Source organism: Pelobates fuscus, chromosome 6, assembly GCF_036172605.1.
Source record: "Pelobates fuscus isolate aPelFus1 chromosome 6, aPelFus1.pri, whole genome shotgun sequence".
NCBI lineage: Eukaryota > Metazoa > Chordata > Amphibia > Anura > Pelobatidae > Pelobates > Pelobates fuscus.
In genome coordinates, this window is record NC_086322.1 from 57,531,862 (window position 1) to 57,551,235 (window position 19,374).

Genomic DNA, 19,374 nt, shown 5'->3' on the forward strand with positions numbered 1-19,374 from the left:
GGTTGGATAAGCATCAGGGGATATGTCATTTGCAAAAAACAAAGGATTTGCATTTTTCCCTGACATAAATCTGCTATGTTAATCCTAGTTTTTAAATTATTTTTTATTTGCATTTCCTGCCTGCATACAATCCCGCACACTGAAATTTTTTTTTAGCTTACGTAGTATATGTCAGAATAAAAAAGTATAAATGGTCTTGAATGCTAGTGCTCTAATGCAATATGGTAAGCCAATAAAGATATAATGTTTACTCAACTTGCTGGCAATAAATATTGATTGTTTTGTGCGTTTCCATGTCACTGTTGCATACCTAGTCCAATGCATTATAAATTAAATCAAATCCCTTAAAGCAGAAAAGCCATACTCACTCCTCGGTTCTATCTGTAGCTCCAACACCAACGGATTACCATGTAAATATTGACAATGATAAATGAGACAGAGGTGTCTGTATTAACAATAATGTTGACTATGGAACTATCTTGAATGTACGGACATGAGATCAACATGTTAAATATGTCAGGACTAATGGAGGAGCTACTATTTCTCATTAATCAAAGGCCAGCAACTGACCAGTGACCTCCTTTCAGAGGAAAGAAAAATCTAATCTATTATAATAGAAAACAGAACGAGGAATGCCACTAAAACAGCAAAGTGCAACATTATTTTGTCAGGCCAATACAAAGTGCTGCCATGCTGTCGCCCTTGTTTAGTCTGATTGTATATCGGCAGGTCATTTTAGAGTTTTGTGGTTTGATGTTGCATTTGGATGTATATGTAAGTATATGCTGCATTTTTCTTCCCAAGTAATACTGACAGTCAAGATTCTTGTGATTTAAAGGGACACTATAGTCACCAGAACAACTACAGCTTATTGCATTTGTTCTGGTGAGTAGAATCATTCCCTTCAGGATTTTTCATGTAAATACTGTTTTTTTAAGAGAAAATGCAGTGTTTACATTACAGTCTAAAGATACCTCCACTGGCCACCCCTTTAGATGGCTGCTAGAGGTGCGTTTTGGGGCAGTGTTGCACATTGCGCATTTCTGCCATTCAGTGTCTACACCCTCTGCATGCAGACACTAAACTTTCCTCATAGAGATGCATTGATTTAATTCATCTCTGTGAGGAGATGCTGATTGGCCAGGGCTGTGTTTGGCTTGTGCTGGCTCTGCCCCTGATCTGCTTCCTTGACTGTCTCCGCCAACCCTATGGGAAAGCATTGTGATTGGCTCACAGAATCACTTCTGATTATGTCAGGCATACAGGCAGATCAGGGGCAGCGGCAGCAGCTGCAGAATTTAAAACAAGTAAGATTGCACCATATTAGGGGGGCAAAGGGGCCCAAGAGGGCTAGATGGTGGTTTTAACACTATAGAGTCAGGAATACATGTTTGTGTTCCTGACCCTATAGTATTCCTTTAAGGTTTCCTTTCCTTCCCTCAATGTTATATTGTTGCGCAAATAACAAAGAGGTTTTCTTCGCACAGTTCTTTCATTGCCTATAACATGACCACTTTATTCTCCAAACTTTCCTGAATGTGAGCTTTGGCCTCCAGACCTGACGTCTAGCATGTAGAGAGAGGCAGAGATGTAATGGAACCTGCAGCCTCTTTCTCCTCAGCAAAAATCAAACATTTAAAAAAATATGCAACATCATCGGCAAGCCATTAGGTAATCAAGACAGAAATTCCATGCTTTCTATCTAGCTTCCTCCATATCCTCCTACACGTTTGCAATTGTTAGTAGTATATGCTAGTATATGCCCTGTGACTGTTGTAACTAATACTTGATATTATGTATGCTTAGATATTATTCATTTTTAGGGACATAGAATATTTTTTGCCAAAATGTTTCAGTATCACACCAAATGCTACACATTCCCCACCCGGTCACCAAATCCTCCTCCCTAATTCCCTATAGAAATGTTTGTTTGTGGATTCTGAAGTTCTTTAATTCCCTTCTTTTTACAAATCAAGACGTGCATCATGTATCTCCTTAGCAAAATAAAATATTTTTAGAACATTTTGACCACAACCTTGGGGTGCGAGGGGAGAAGTGGGGTGTTATGTAACAATAATAGAGGTGGTTAAATTATGTAAAGAGACTATGGGGACAAGGGGGAGTTCACTAGAAATGAGATTAAAGGGAATTTAAAGTGATTTTTAAATTTTAGTAGAAATATCCAAACTGAAATTTAAGCTGACATGGACAATTTGGGCCTAAAAATTGAAATTCACTGTTGGATTCATTTCAAATTCCTGACCAGTTACTCTTTAGCAATGAATTCTAATTATGATATGATACTGTCTCTATCCTTTTACTATGCCTTAATATAATGGGGTAATTTATAAAGATCTGAATTTTCAGCTGAATCACCAACTTCACATTAACAACTTAATTGGATAAAAAAAAAAAATCTAATGTGGATATTTAATAAAATTCAGTTCATATGCAAATGCACTGTTGTCTTCATTTTTAATATTTAATTGAGGGAAATTAAGGCTTGCTGAATTGAAATATGAATTGCTACTGGAAATGTGAACTTATGGAAAAATTCATTTTGACAACAATTGCCTTGATCCCTCCAAGTAAACGGGCTAACTGCCTGCATAACCTGCACCTGGGCTCATCATTATTCTTATTGGCATTTATATAGTGCCAACCTTTTCCATAGAGCTTTATTTTAAAATATTAATATAAGCAAACAAATGTACTAATTAATTCTAATACAGACGGGGTTCCACAGAAATTGTATAACTTGGGTTACAGTTAATTATATTAAGTGTTGATTTTTTTTTTATTTTAAATAATTCTTTCGCTTTATATTCCCATCCTTTTTTTCCTACCAGATCACCTTTTATCTCCAAAACTACTGCTGTAATTGATATGATTGATATCATTCCTTAGTTTTTTTGTGAGTGAGAGTTTTACTGTTTTTTTGCAGCAGAAATCTGACAACTTAATTATGATTCCCAGAGCTTTTGCGGTAACCTCAAAATACACTTTTTAGGATAAGATCAGCAATACTATGAAGAGTAATCAGCACATCGCGATTGGCTGAGTCAATCCGCGGTTTGGTGAGAGCTTACAAATCCATCTTAGAAAACTGGGGCAAAGCAGAAGATGCAGGAACTTCGGTGTGAGTATTTCCCACATCCAAGAGCTTGCAATCAGTATTCTGATATCTCAGCAAAATATATTCCTATATTGACACGACGAGTTACTCACAAATGTGTGAATAATCAACAATGCAAAGCAAATGTACAGTGAATTTACATTGTTATGCCAGAATAACAAAGATTCAGCTTCCATTTGCTGAAAAAAATTGAATTCCCTTGGAATAAATGTTGAATTCCTGACAATCCATAGTTATACATTATGATACACTCCAACTCTGTAACAGTCTCAGATAATACATATATATTAGGCTAAATGTTGCAATACTATTTTCAATTCACTGGATGTTGATGTTTAATAACAATGCATCTATTTTTCAACAAAATATCAACTGCAAATACATATTAATCCCTTTTATATGTGACATCACTATAATATATGCAGAGTGTATTGCTCTATCCAGGGTCTGCTTAACCCCTTAAGGACACAAGACATGTGTGACATGTCATGATTCCCTTTTACTCCAGAAGTTTGGTCCTTAAGGGGTTAAGGTCATTGTGTCCTATTGTCTTTTGCTTGCAGTGCTACACATTTCTCCATCACTGCCAAAGCTCTAGATAAAATCCTGTTCTTGTGAAGCACAATACAGTTATTTGAGTCTCCAACCACATAGCAGCCATCTCTAGCACAAGGTGTCTTCACAATCTAGGTTCCTTGATATGGATACAGTTAGACAAAGTAATGTTTTCATATGGTATATTGGTGCTGCACAATTGGACAGCTGTTCTGCTACATCACACCACTTATTTTTGTTCTAATCCAGGGGTAGGCAACCTTCCACACTCCAAATTTTGTGAACTACATCTCCCATATTGCTCTTACAGCCATAATGCTGGAAAAGCATCCGGGTAAATATAGAAACAATAGAAGAGAATATGTGAGCTAATGTACAAATATATAAGGAACTCAAAGAAAAAGGGGGGCAGGTAACCCCTGGTTTCAGAGGCATAACTAGAAACCACTGTGCCCCAGTGGGAAAATTGTCCTGCCCCTCCCCCCCCCCCCAAGTGTCTCATTGTTCCTACTTAGCTCCTCCATGTGTCTCCCTCTCTGCCTCTCCAGTCCCTCTACGTGTCTCATTCTCCCCCTCAGTCCCTCCATGTGTGTCGTTCACCCCCCCAGTCATTCACCTCCACATGTCTCATTCTCCTCCCCTCCAGTCCCTCCATGTGTCTCATTCTCCCCCATATGTCTCATTCCACCCCAGCCCCTCCATGGGTCTCTCCCACCCCACCCCCTCCAAGCATCTCATCCACCCTGTAGCCCCTCCATGCATATCATTACCCCCTCCATAGCCCCTCCATGTGTCTCTCCTCCCATTCTCTCTATATGTCTCTCTCCCATCCCCCCTATGTGTCTCTTTCCCTCCCCAGCCCCTCCATGTGTCTCATTGTCTCTTAATATTAAAATCTTGGGAGTGACTGTTGTCCTTTAGCTATATGGGGTTATTTTAACCAGAAGTGAGAATGAAAATGTTATACATATATAATATTTATGTCAAGGGAATCCTTATCCAACTTACAGGTGAGCCAAACATGTTCAATGCAGAGAACAAATTAATCAGCAGGTCCAGGCAAATTGTTAATGTGGAAGATATATTTGCATAAAGCACAAGTGCCCAACCCTTAAAAAAACTATTAATAACCAATTTCAAAGAGTAGAACTGCAGAAAAAAATGAATCAATTTAAATTCTACAAATCTATTAATTATCAGCACATACTCATATAAAAGTTCAAATCCATAATTTAATTATTAAGGTTAAATACTCTATTAAAGTAAAATTAATATATTAGTAAAATTACATGGACTTTTCTGCATGTATCAAATAATTGCCGGAAAATATAAATAACACACCCTTAACGACAAAAGGTTAGGACAGTTCTTTAAGTGAACTCTCTAGTGCCAGGAAAACATATTTGTTTTCCTGGCACTGCAGGACCCTGCAGTGCCCCTCTACCTCCCATCCCACATCCCAAGTTGCTGAAAGGGTTAAAACCCCTTCAGTGACTTACCTTAATCCAGCGCCGATGTCCCTCGGTGCTGGATCAGGCTCTGCCCACGCTCCTCCCGCGCCGACGTCAGCCTGCAGAGGAGACCTAATACGCATGCGCGGCAATTGCCGCGCGAGTGCATTAGACCTCCCCATAGGATAGCATTATTCAATACATAGCATGAGGTCGTCCAGCGCTGTTTAAGACACTTTTCGTGTTCTAAGAACACAGACGTCCCTCTAGTGGCTGTCTGATAGAGAGCCACTAGAGGAGGACTTAACCCTGCAAGGTAATTACTGCAGTTTATTTAAAATGCAATAATTACACTTGCAGGGTTAAGGGTGGTGGGAGTTGGCACCCAGACCACTCCAATGGGCAGAAGTGGTCTTGGTGCCTGGAGTGTCCCTTTCATTTCATGGCAATTCTGGCATTTTAGTTATCGGTCACCACGGAGTTGAGGAGCATTCACAAACTGAAACAATAAATAATATTTTTGGCATTTATTTAGCAGCAACTTATTCCGCTGCCCTTTACAATATTATAAATATATATCTATCATTTTAAAAATGTAGGGAGCACATACAAAAAATAAAATATATATAAAAGGTGCTTAAAATTAAAATTAAAAAACATGTTTTTATAATAATAAAGTGTAATTGAAGCTACCATTGAATGTCCAGTTTATTTAACCTTTTGGTGCTCTGGCAAGTCCTGTGTTTGTTAAATGAGTTGGGCATTGCATTTTGCGATATGATATTTAAAGGCTGGTTTGTTATGGTATATATTTACCTCATTGGTTATTAAGGGGCTAATACTAATCGTAGTAGTAAAAATATAAATTATGCTTTAAGAAAAAAAATCAAATATGGAAAACCAGACTTTATGACAAAGCTCACAGGAATGAACTGCTCACCTTGCTGTGTAAAACGGGCAAAGTGAGTCAGCTTCATTCACTTGGAGAGGAGCACTCCAGTGACAATGAGAGCACAGTTTCAGGGCGTAGTTTATAGGCCCATATAATCTAGCACATTTACGAGCTGTATGTTATAGAACTGTACAAAGCTATTGGTGTTCCAATCTCGAAAAACTATAGCATGATTTTTCTATAAAATGCAAAGACTTAATTCAGAAACATCTCGTTAGTCAGTAGCTACAAAGTATTACATTAACACTGTGATGCAAAAATGGTTTTATAGCAGATAACCCGATATCATAGAACAAAATCTTCCAGAATCTTTAAAAAATGTTTTGGCCAATCACTGTTATATATCTATGCACTAAATGAAAGCGTCTATTCACTGAACTGAAAGTTAGAGTTAAATTGGAGTTTTTTCATTTCATTTCATTTTTTTGGTCTGCCTATTTTTTAGTTCCAAAGTCATCACAACTTTCTTTTTAGCTAGTCTCGGGAAGTTCTGTAAATACCCTTTGCTGGCTGCTTTTTTATACAACGGAATGTGGTTGCATTGCAAAAAAATTAATACCGAGAATACATATTGTTATATGTTATTATACCTTGTTAAGTATTATTTTCAGTCAATGAATATACAGTATCAACAATTTTGCGTATTTTTTTACCAATACCTAGTCGAGGTTGGTTAAGCCTTAAAACCACTTATCTAATCAAGTAATTGCAAACAATGATGCATCCACAAAAAGTTGGTACATGTGACTGCTTGCTATTTAAAGCTTATGCATGTTGAGAGACAAAAGTGCTGTAATTTGAGCAACTGCTCACTAAACTTTTTTTCATCACCTCTTTTGTGAGTTAATTCCACATACAATAAAATCTAATAGCCCATAATACATTGGTGATACTTCCTTATTCAAAGGATATGTTTAATGGGATTTACTGCACGAGTAAGAAGATTTTTAACAATAAGGGTGAACAAATTATATTTAAAATTATGATTGTACAGTAAAAAAGTTACAATATATTTACAGATTTTTAGTGTGTGATATTTTGATGTTAATTTTCTACTTCCTGTTGTATCAAATGATACCGTTTAATGTATATTTTGCTATATGCAATTCCTCTAGTTGATCAAACCTCAGATTGTATTCCTGAGCCTTTTTATTCATATTGAACTGCTAAAAAAAATTGAATCGACTTGGGAAACAATTACACGAACAGCAAAGGACATACATGAATGTGACATTTTCGAACTAAAAACGTAAATATTTTTTTGTTTCCTGCAGTCTGCCGACAATTGTATGTTTCTTTACGTCGGGGAATGAATTTTTATGCACGATGCAAAAGCATGATTTCAAGAGTAGGTAATGTCCAACAGCTACTGTTACTATGTGCACTTTGTCCAATCCCTCTATGCTATGAGGGGTTTCTGGCATTTCTTCATTCTATTTAAACATACCTATTGTAGTTTTTTCTTGTTAGTTTTTTTTTTTTTTTGGAGATCTATTCATTGTATGCATAGTTTGTTTTGTTTGTTTTAATGTTTTGTTTGAGTTTGTTTGTTTGTTTGTTTTAATGTTTTGTTTGATTTAATTAAAGTTAATGTTGCTTTTTTACAATTCACTAATTTAACTATATTTCCAATTTCTCTTCATATCCATGACATATATAAAAACTTGAGAAATCTAAAAGTATAATTTACATTAAACTATTCTATAGTTGTGTAATCCTAATACCTCATCCGTTGTCGGCTGGACTGTTTTGGTGAATCAACAAGTATGTGAGAAACCTCCTGGTTTGTTTAGCTCACTGGTGCTAAACTCAAGAGGCAGCAATTGCTCAGAGCACTTGCCTTGCCAAGCATTGAGTAACATTGGGAAGTCTGTGATTGGACAGCCACAGAAAGTCTGGGCGGGGTTAGAAGAGGAGGGCTTGTAAGGGCTTCAAAGAAGAGAACTGCAACTTTTGCAAGATGTTTTAAGTAATACCACTAATAAAAAAAATACACAATTAAATGCATGCATGTTTAAATTTGAGGGATATCTATTAAACAGTCATTTTTAATATTATTATTTTTTATTTGTATAGAGTCAACATATATTGCAGCGCTTTACAATAATGAAGTAAAAGATGAGCTAAACTGTTTCTTAACAACATGCTGCCTGAACTAAACTGTGAAATACATTTTGCTTTCAGAGAACATACGTATATAAGGAAAAATACGAGTGCTAGACAGACAACTCTTATCAGGAAATCAGAGGAACTAGTTAATAGAGAATTTGTGATACGTCATGGCAAGTCACATAGGTCTATTGCTTTTTATCCATTTCTATGTTTTATAAACATCTGGTAAGTTAAAATGCTTAAAGTCATTCCGATCTTATTCTAGAAGATTTTTTTTTCAAAATAAATATAAAGCAATGTCAATATTTATGCATTGTCTTATCTCTCAGGACTCCTCCTTTTATTGTCACCTTTAAAGAGGCAACGAGAGGGTATTTGTGAGAATTCAAGGTGAATTTCAAGTTTAAGGTCAAAATAGTCGGAAATAGGAAAAATTCTCTAAGCCGACTATGCTTTCAGTTCGGCTACTCTGGCCAAAGTGTGAAAATCACTTTGGATTCACTTTGAATTCTCATTTTAGTAAATAACCCTGTTAGAGTAAGTAATCTTAATTTTGATTCATTTCCATGTTTTTGTGTACTATGTGAGATAACTACATTGTATGCTATCATATACCTAGCTACACCCCTTCCTATTACACAGGCATAACAGATTTATAATCCATATAAACTGACTGATGCAATGACAAACTCACTATTTCTAAATGAGAATTAAATCAGGATTTAATTCACTTTTCTCATGCAGAGATAATCTCTTCCTTGTTTTTATGTACTGTCCTTTTAGGATTTCAGTTGTGTGACATTGCTGTGATGCCATCAGATGCGTGAAGAAAAGGCTAGCTTGGTAATGTGACAAGATAAGGTAAGAGCACAATTATTGTTATTATGATTTTTTTATTACTATTAAAACTGCTTGGAATTTAACAGTTTGCAATTTAATATTAACCACTTAGGAGCCACAGTCTGGTCCATACAGTCCCCAAGCTAGTATTGAATGCCCCACTTGTTCTGCAGCTCTGTACAGCTCTACATTCCAAACATTAGTGGACCATTCCATTTTGATATAAGATAATTATGGGTTGTATTGTTACAACCTATATTTATGTCAATGGCCCTCTAAGGAACACTCTAAGCATAGAACCACTAAATCTTAATAAAGTAGTTATGTTGAATAGGCCTTGTCCCTTTTTTGTCTGACAATGTACATATTATTGCCATTTTAGAGAAAGGGCAATGTCTACATTTGTTTGAAATCACACCTCTAGTCAGGGTTGGATTAAGAGCCCACTGGGCCTTGTGCTGACAATTATGATGAGTCTAATTACAAAATCGTATTGACAGGGAACACTAAAACAGTCATACCTACCAAGCGCCATGTATCTGATGGTGGCTATGCTAGAGGGAAACTCACTGGATGCAGCTATACGAAAACACATATCCTCTGCTAATCTCTTGCTTTCATACCTCAAGTAAATCCATACCCCCTAACAGCAGCTTCTGGTGAAGTAGGATGTCGTTAGGATGGATAAAAGGATGGGCTACTAATGCAAATCACATAAATGGCATTGCCCAAATGGACAAACATGTCCAGAAAGGAAGGTCAGCCTGGCAAAAAACTGCATGTCAGGCTGGCCAACTAAGGGTGTGCTATGTAGACAGCTCACTCTTAAGCTTTCATATTTAATTATCTCTGCACATAGTGACACCATGCAAAGAGTAGTAAAATAAATAAATAAATAAATAAATAAAAAATATATATATATTTATATATATAGCAAAATAGAGGATGTAGGATGCACACTCAGGACTTTGTGAAAAAATCTGTAATTTTACTTAATCCAGGTACAAACCAGGTTTGTACCTGGATTAAATAAAATTACAGATTTTTTCACAAAGTCCTGAGTGTGCATCCTACATCCTCTATTTTTCTATATTTGGAACGCAACGTGGATTGCACCCAGGCAGGTATCCTATTTGATTATTAAGGAGAGTGCCAAGCTATTCTTATATTTTATATATATATATATATATATATATATATATATATATATATATATAATTTTTTTTTATCTATGGGTCTATTACAAGAGCATGGGCCTGGAGCTTCAGGTCCATCAGCCCCTATGTTAATCCTGCCCTGCCTCTAGTGGATGTCAGTCTTGATTGAAAGACACTAAAGGTATTGTTGCTTATTGAAAACCTTTGATTTTTTTGTGTGTGTTAATCAAAGAAAGCCTATTACCCTTTTACCAACAATGAGACTTGACAAGTATATGTATTAAACTAAATGGAGTGCATGCTTCCAATATTCCACAAATCATGTGGATGACAGGTTAACAGTGTCAGATATTTATTTTTAGTAATACATACACTGAAATCAGTAGCAAGTATATAGCAAAGTACCCACAAATACTTAGCTGCAAGTTGATCATGCCAAGTTTTAGTTGCTTTACACACAGCATAGAGCCCTGCACTGGCACTGCCTCAAATGATGTGGACCATATACCACGATTCTTAGTGTACAGGGGCATAATAGAAGCTGTGAGGTGCAACATACTTGAGTACAGCACCCTTAGATGCAATCTTTATAGCTATGCCAGTGGAATTGCAATCAAACCCAGGAAGGTGAAGATATTTAAAATAGAAAATATTTATATATATATATATATATATATATATTAACTAACAAAAAAAATGTTAAAGCAAAATGTTAATATTTTTACACCTTACTGACCTTATTCAATATTTTAATCTTATTATCCTGATACACAAGGAACACTATATATATGAATATTTTTATAGAACCGTAACAGTCTCAATCCATAGCATAAATAAATACATCGCTTAATAAATAGCATGTTGGCGGGGAAAATTAATTGACCAACAAATACATCACTCTAACTGTAAGATACACAGAAAAGAAAATCAATTTGCTAAAATTAGAAAATTAACATGTAACCCCAGCTGAGACTGCAGGAAAGGATCATATGACTCACTGAATCATTAGCTGCAGGTCATCTTAATTAATGGTCACTTGATTCTGTGTGAATATTGCATGACTGCTTGAGATGTGAAATAGGCTGAAACGTCCGACTAACGCAGTTCTTTATGCACGTGTGTGATACTGCCTGACAATTCTATTGATACTCCGTATACATCCTTTGTGGTTTTATGCAAATAGGGGAATCCAATTTTCTAAAAAAAAAAAATAGAGATACCAAGATGGCTTTTCTGTGGTTTATTACTACAAAGATAGTTATTAAGTGACATTAAATGACAAAACATTGTCACAAGTAAATCACAGGTTTGGAACATTCAGACAGCGTCTTAAAGGGAGAATTGGACTGAGCTATGAAAAGCATGCTTTAATTGAGTCAACACGGAGTGGTTCAATGTTTTAGTATGTAAAAAGAACAACTGCTGTTATAGTAAGTGTTGTTAAACATGTGTGGGGTTTATTTACTAAATAGGAAATTGTGACGAATAGCAAGGGAATTGGCATTTTTACTTCAAAATAGCTGGAATGGTGCAATGCACACTGCCAGCGCTCACAATTCTCGGTTTACTGAAAAACATACTGTCCACTATTTAAAATGAACAAAGAAGGACACTTTAATTTTAGGGTTGTGAATAGGGCTGTGGCCAGGTGCAGAGCTCTTATGAGAACTTTTAGGTGACTTTCTAATAATAATTTATGCAACTAAAATGTAACAACGTGTCTTATTTACACAGACTGGTTTCTAAACTCATATAGTGTAGTATAGAGTATTTTTGCTGTGATGGTCTGTTGTGCAGTCATATATACTGATAACATAGAGCTCTCACAAAAGAGGAACATTAGGATAGTAAAGTAAAGGATAGCCAAAATAGGGACTGTGCCTCCTACATAGGGACACTCGGTAGGTATAGTTTAACTCTTTCTGAGATTCTGGAAGCTGTGGCTAAATAAACATAAGGAATCAAAAAATAAAATACTCTATTACGGACTCATGAGGTTCCATGCTCATGCCTCTCAAGTGTCCTGTTTTGGCGGGTGGGCCAGTCCTGATTTTAGGGTGTTGTCCTGCCGTCCTGCTGTAGTTCAGTAGCGATCCCTGTATGGTCCTGAAGGTTTGGGGCTGGCCAGGCTGCCTATCAGGTGGTGTTCCTGGCCCTTTTTTGGGCTGACCCACCTTTTTTTAGACAAGACTGTTCATTTTCTGCGTGGGTGTCGCTAGGATGCTGTTTGCATCACTGGTGATACACCTATAAGGATCTGCCAAGCGGTACTGATTTGAGGAGGAGCAATGTTGGGGGTTTGCATGCTGCAAACACAATCTGATCCTTCGTTACAATAGAAAGCTCAGCAATGCTGCAGAAACCATGCTGGCGCTAAATATATAGAACATATAATGAGTCTGCAAAACAGAGATTCTGAAGTCAAAATGGAACAATCATTCATTTATAGACAGGTTAGATATTGGGCTCATAAGCAGGAATTGTAGAAGGTCGTTTTCAACAATGAAATATGATGAATTAAGAACTCAATTAGCTTAACTCTAGGGCAAGATATGCACGATTAGCACTAATTCCTTCAGATATCGCAAATATTGCTTTCAACTCACCACAGTTCCTTGTTAGATAAACATATTTAATGGGCCCTGGCCTGGCTTTAGAACCATGGCTCCTAAATGAATACAATGTGCTGTGTTTGTTTGCCGCTTAACAGTGACTGATTTAGGCCAAAGTAGCTCATTTTATCACAGTTTGACTATTTTAACCAATATTTTGTTTTTGGGTTTTCATAATACTACATGTTTTCTAATTAGTAAATAAATCTATAACTGCGTCAAGAATATTTTTTTCTTTATTCTTTTAACCCTTTAAGGACCAAACTTCTGGAATAAAAGGGAATCATGACATGTCACACATGTCATGTGTCCTTAAGGGGTTAAGGTAACCCATTACATTTTTTTAAAATAAATATTGCGGACTCTATGTTAGAAAACCACATGCTGGTAAAACAAATATAGATTTTATGTGATAAACACATTTTCACATCGGTTTAGGAAATGTTTTATTTATTTTTTTCCTTAAAAAAATCTTTATTTCTCTTCATTAAAGCACAACCTGCACGACCAATGGAAGCCTATAGGTCCCTCATCATGTCAATCAACTGATAAATAAGATCACCTACAGTACCAATTCTAATGTGTAATGCATTCGGATGCAGCCATCTGAAGGAATTTTTGAGAATGACTACAAAGTATCTTAATTTTTATCATAGAGAAAACACATGGTTAAATACAGGGTTATTTACTTAGAGGAGAATTCAAAGTGAATTCAAAGAGAATTTAAGGCCAAACTTTTTCAACTGAAAAAAAGTCTCTAAATCAGCTATGCTTGCAGCTTGGCTACTTTGGCTTTAAATTTGAACTTCACTTATAAGTCTCACTTTATTGAATACCTCGAGATGAGTATTAATGCTTAACACCGAATTGTAGTTAATTTGGGAATAGAATGGCTACATTCCAGCTAAATAGCTAAAATTATAACTGTAGCAGAGCTGGAGACTTTTTCCTTCAAATGAGTTATTTTTGCTTAAATGTTGCAGTTTAGTGAATTAACCTCCAATGTAGTCACATACACGATGGTAGGAAACTGAACTCTCCTCTTAGTGAGTATTGCCAATAACAGATCTTCATAGTGACATAGATAACTAACTGAATCCTAGAATTCTATTACTGGGAGTCGGTACGAGAACACGGTCATTTCTTTCACTAAAGCTTTACTTCAGTACCAGATACTTGAATAGATGTTAAACTCTTTGTGGGTGGACAGAAGTAGAAAGTGTATAGAGTAGCTAGCATGGCATAGCTCTGTAACTCAGTATTTCATAGCTAGCATGGCATGGCTCTCTAACTTAGTATCTCATAGCTAGCATGGCATGGCTCTCTAACTTAGTATCTCATAGCTAGCATAACATGGCTCTCTAACTCAGTATCTCATAGCTAGCATAGCATGGCTCTTAAACTTAGTATCTCATAGCTAGCATAGCATGGCTCTTTAACTTAGTATCTCTTAGCTCGCATAGCATGGCTCTCTAACTCAGTATCTCATAGCTAGCATAGCATGGCTCTCTAACTTAGTAGCTCACAGCTAGCATAGCATGGCTCTTAAACTTAGTATCTCATAGCTAGCATAGCATGGCTCTTTAACTTAGTATCTCTTAGCTCGCATAGCATGGCTCTCTAACTTAGTAGCTCACAGCTAGCATAGCATGGCTCTCTAACTTAGTAGCTCACAGCTAGCATGGTATGGCTCTCTAACTTAGTATCTCATAGCTAGCATAGCATGGCTCTTTAACTTAGTATCTCTTAGCTCGCATAGCATGGCTCTCTAACTCAGTATCTCATAGCTAGCATAGCATGGCTCTCTAACTTAGTAGCTCACAGCTAGCATGGTATGGCTCTCTAACTTAGTATCTCATAGCTAGCATGGTATGGCTCTCTAACTCAGTATCTCATAGCTAGCATAGCATGGCTCTCTAACTTAGTATCTCATAGCTAGCATAGCATGGCTCTCTAACTTAGTATCTCATAGCTACCATGGCATGGCTCTAACTTAGTATTTCATAGCTAGCATGGCATGGCTCTCTAACTTAGTATCTCATAGCTCGCATAGCATGGCTCTCTAATTATCTCATAGCTAGCATAGCATGGCTCTCTAATTTAGTATCTCATGGCTAGCATGGCATGGCTCTAACGTAGTATTTCATAGCTAGCATGGCATGGCTCTCTAATTATCTCATAGCTCGCATAGCATGGCTCTCTAATTATCTCATAGCTAGCATAGCATGGCTCTCTAATTTAGTATCTCATGGCTAGCATGGCATGGCTCTCTAACTCAGTATTTCAGAGCTAGCATGGCATGGCTCTCTAACTTAGTATCTCATAGCTAGCATAACATGGCTCTCTAACTTAGTATCTCATAGCTAGCATAGCATGGCTCTCTAACTCAGTATATCATAGCTAGCATGGCATGGCTCTCTAACTTAGTATATCATAGCTAGCATGGCATGGCTCTCTAGCTCAGTATCTAACAGCTAGCATAGCATGGCTCTCTAACTCAGCATCTCATAGCTAGCATGGCATGGCTCTCGAACTCAGTATCTCATAGCTAGCATGGCATGGCTCTCTAACTTCTACATGACTTTCTAACTCAGTATCTCATAGCTAGCATAGCATGGTTCTCTAACTCAGTATCTCATAGCTAGCATGGCATGGCTCTCTAACTTAGTATTTCATAGCTAGTATAGCAAGGCTCTCTAACTCAGTATCTCATATTTAATGACATGACTTTCGAATTCAGTACCCCATAGCTAGCATGGCATGGCTCTCTAACTCAGCATCTCATAGCTAGCATGATTCTCTAACTCACTATCTCATAGCTAGCATGGCATGGTTCTCCAATTCAGGATTTTATAGCTAGCATTGCATGGCTCTCTAACTCACTATATCATAGCTAGCATGGCATGGCTCTCTAACTTGCTATCTCATAGTTAACATGGCAAGACTTTCTAACTCAATATCTCATAACTAGCACGGTATAGCTCTCTCACTCACTATCTCATAGCTATCATGGCATGGTTCTCTGCATTTTAGAGCTAGGGTGTCATGGCTTTTTATCTCAGTATCTTAGAGCTAGGGTGGCATGGCTCTTTACCTCAGTATTTTAGAGCTAGGGTGGCATGGCTCTTTATCTCAGTATTTTAGAGCTAGCGAGGCATGGCTCTCTAACTCAGTATTTTAGAGCTAGGGTGGTGTGGATCTCTAACTCAGTATTTTAGAGATAGGGTAGCATGGCTCTCCAACTCAGTATTTTAGAGCTAGGGATGCATGGTTCTCTAACTCAGTATTTAAGAGCTAGGGTGGCATGGATCTCTAACTCAGTATTTTAGAGCTAGTGTGGCATGGATCTCTAACTCAGTATTTTAGAGCTAGCATGGCATGACTTTTTAACTCAGTATTTTAGAGCTAGCATGGCATGACTTTTTAACTCAGTATTTTAGAGCTAGGGTGGCGTGGTTCTCTAACTCAGTATTTTAGAGCTAGGGTGGAATGGTTCTCTAACTCAGTATTTTAGAGCTAGGGTGGCATGGATCTCTAACTCAGTATTTTAGAGCTAGCATGGCATGACTTTTTAACTCAGTATTTTAGAGCTAGCATGGCATGACTTTTTAACTCAGTATTTTAGAGCTAGGGTGGAATGGTTCTCTAACTCAGTATTTTAGAGCTAGGGTGGCATGGTTCTCTAACTCAGTATTTTAGAGCTAGCATGGCATGACTTTTTAACTCAGTATTTTAGAGCTAGGGTGGCATGGTTCTCTAACTCAGTATTTTAGAGCTAGCATGGCATGACTTTTTAACTCAGTATTTTAGAGCTAGGGTGGAATGGTTCTCTAACTCAGTATTTTAGAGCTAGGGTGGCATGGTTCTCTAACTCAGTATTTTAGAGCTAGCATGGCATGACTTTTTAACTCAGTATTTTAGAGCTAGGGTGGCGTGGTTCTCTAACTCAGTATTTTAGAGCTAGGGTGGCGTGGTTCTCTAACTCAGTATTTTAGAGCTAGGGTGGCATGGCTCTCTATCTCAGTATTTTAGAGCTAGCATGGCATGGCTCTTTAACTCTGTATTTTAGAGCTAGGGTAGCATGAATAGGTATGTTAACCTGTGTTATCTATGAGTGATTCAATATATATAAAGAAGAACCCTGATTTTCTTTGCTCTGTTTTGACCTCTGACTACTGGATGTAAATACACCATGACAGGCACAGCAAGTATAATCACCTAGCACAACAATCTAACCAAATGTACATTATCCAGGCACAGGCATTGACAAAAACGCCTGCAGCAAATCATGGCAAACTTAGCAAAAAACAGTGAAAAATATACCTTATCAATATCTTATTCATAAATCCAAAAACCTACAAACATTTATATATGTACAATACTATAAATAGCAACACAGTGAGAAAAAACATACAAACTAAGACAATATAATGTATTCAGAAGTGTCTTCTGTCAGCCAACTTCTGAACAGCTGGGCCTTATATGTTTGTATTGTCATAAAAATAGCTGATCTAATCTGCATACACTGGGCTAAATCAACACCAAGCAAAACCACAACAAACTTAGTCACACTGAAATCTGAACAGCAAAACACAAATGGACAGAGACAGAGAGGGATGGACAGGACTAGGATAGATTGATAGATATGGAGAGAGAGAGAGAGAGAGAGAGAGAGAGAGAGAGAGAGAGAGAGAGAGAGAGAGAGAGAGAGAGAGGGAGAGAGATGTAGAGCATAATACTCCTAATGACACAATGAAGAACTGTACATTCTATTGATGATTTCACAAGATGCTGAAGTTCCAGGCAAGCTACTCCATACATAGCTGTGGAATCTTAACTCCTTCAATCCCAGACCATGTCCCTCAACGTCAGTACCCCATGCCACTAGTTAGAGGGAATGTGCAAGGAAAAAGGTGCATAGCAGGTGACTACCGGAAAAAGTATGTATACAATGTATTTAAAGGTACACTTACGCTGCTGTTTTCCCCGGTCCAGTGCACCATGGCTTGATTGTGGGAAGCGTCCCCCTTTAGCACAAACGAGGTACTGAGCATAGAGATGGGATCTCTGGATATAGACCTCCCTGGGCGACCTGGTGGAGAATAAGTATCCTCTTTGGCACTGCCATCCCCATCCAAACCAACTCTGCCTCCTGGCTCCTGCAAATCCCGGGGACTCCTTCCCCTTGTCACCCAGCTTGTGCCCTGGACCCCCAGCACCAGGAGGGACACACTGGCCAAGCACAGGATGCCCATAGAAGGATGAAGAATTGGCACTTTCAGTGCCATGATCTTCTTCTGATGTGGCTAGTGACAGGCTGGGGATGTGTATGCAAGATAGATAGATACTCAGGGAGGGAGGGATTGCAAACAAAGCAAGGATTTTTTTTTTTTTTTATACATTGGATAACAGTGAGAATTCAGAGCCGGGTGTGTTAGTGAGAAGATATTTTGGTGCCATCTACTGGCAGCAATCTATAATGATATAATGATCGTGTAATGGAATACAGTATAGACATCAGACAGTATGCAGGAATGCAAGTTATTGAATTGTCTTTTTTTTTTTTTTTTTTTTTTTACTTACAGAGCGTTCACATAGAGAGAAAAACTGTATATGTGTTTTTAAATGGGTGATTTGGAGAGAAGAGAACTGCAAACGGACGTGCAACCATGTGTATGTTTAGAACACAATTACTGTAATATATATAATAAAGTAGTACACATACACAGTGCATGGGATTTAAACAATATTTCAGAAATTTGTAATGTGTCTTGTCACAAGCTCATTGTGATATGAATTTAGATCCACAGAATAAAGCCTTCCAACAGAAAATGAATTTGAGTACAACGTAACAATTAAGCTGAAATGTGTTTTATAAGAGTAATATTAGCAATACATAAAGGATTCTTTGTGTTATATACATGTCTCTTTTTTTATTATTTTAAACATTTTCCTGCATCTGACAGATTAACCATGAAGAAATAGTAGATATACCAAAGAAAATATGCATGTAACTTGTTTTTCGTGTTTTCTTCAGAGATACGTGGAATCTTGGTTTGCAATAGCTGCAGACATAGTATCTGCAGTTACTGCAAGCTCTCCCCATCTTCTCCAGCAGCAACTTAAATTAAAGACTTCTCAATCAGCTATATTACAAGGCAAATGCTCAGGGTCACTTCCTGCCTCTTGAATTGAGAGAACTAAACTACCATAAAGTAACAGGGCCAGCTTCAGACAGCGAATTGATTTATCTGTTCGGAGTGTTTCTTTGATTTTAAAAAAATGTATTAAACAATGTAGAAACTTGCCATACCATCCAGTTCAGAGAATTTGCTTTGGTTATAGCTCTTGAACCAAGTCCTAATTAAAATTAAAGGAAACTTATCTTGGGCCACTTTCATGCAAATCTGCTGATTTCCACTACTTTAAGAGTAGATATAATTTCTTGTGAGGTTTAGACTGGATGGAAATTCAATACATTCAATATGACTAACTTCCCTTGTTATATGCCTGTAACGTTAAAAAAAATTGTTTGTGTTTGTGTGTTGTTTTTTTTTTT

The 19,374-nt window shown here is 37.2% G+C and overlaps 1 protein-coding gene across 2 annotated transcripts in view; it reads right to left on the bottom strand.

Annotated features, from left to right (window-relative positions):
• Nucleotides 1-18,128, bottom strand: part of SORCS2 (sortilin related VPS10 domain containing receptor 2) — an 863,802-nt gene extending 845,674 nt beyond the window's left edge. For both annotated transcript variants that reach the window (XM_063457743.1, XM_063457741.1), the window contains exon 1: nucleotides 17,789-18,128. In XM_063457743.1, the coding sequence (XP_063313813.1) occupies nucleotides 17,789-18,103 (315 nt within the window). In that variant the 5' untranslated portion in view covers nucleotides 18,104-18,128. The remainder of the gene's footprint in view (nucleotides 1-17,788) is intronic.
• Between the last annotated feature and the right edge of the window lie 1,246 nt (nucleotides 18,129-19,374).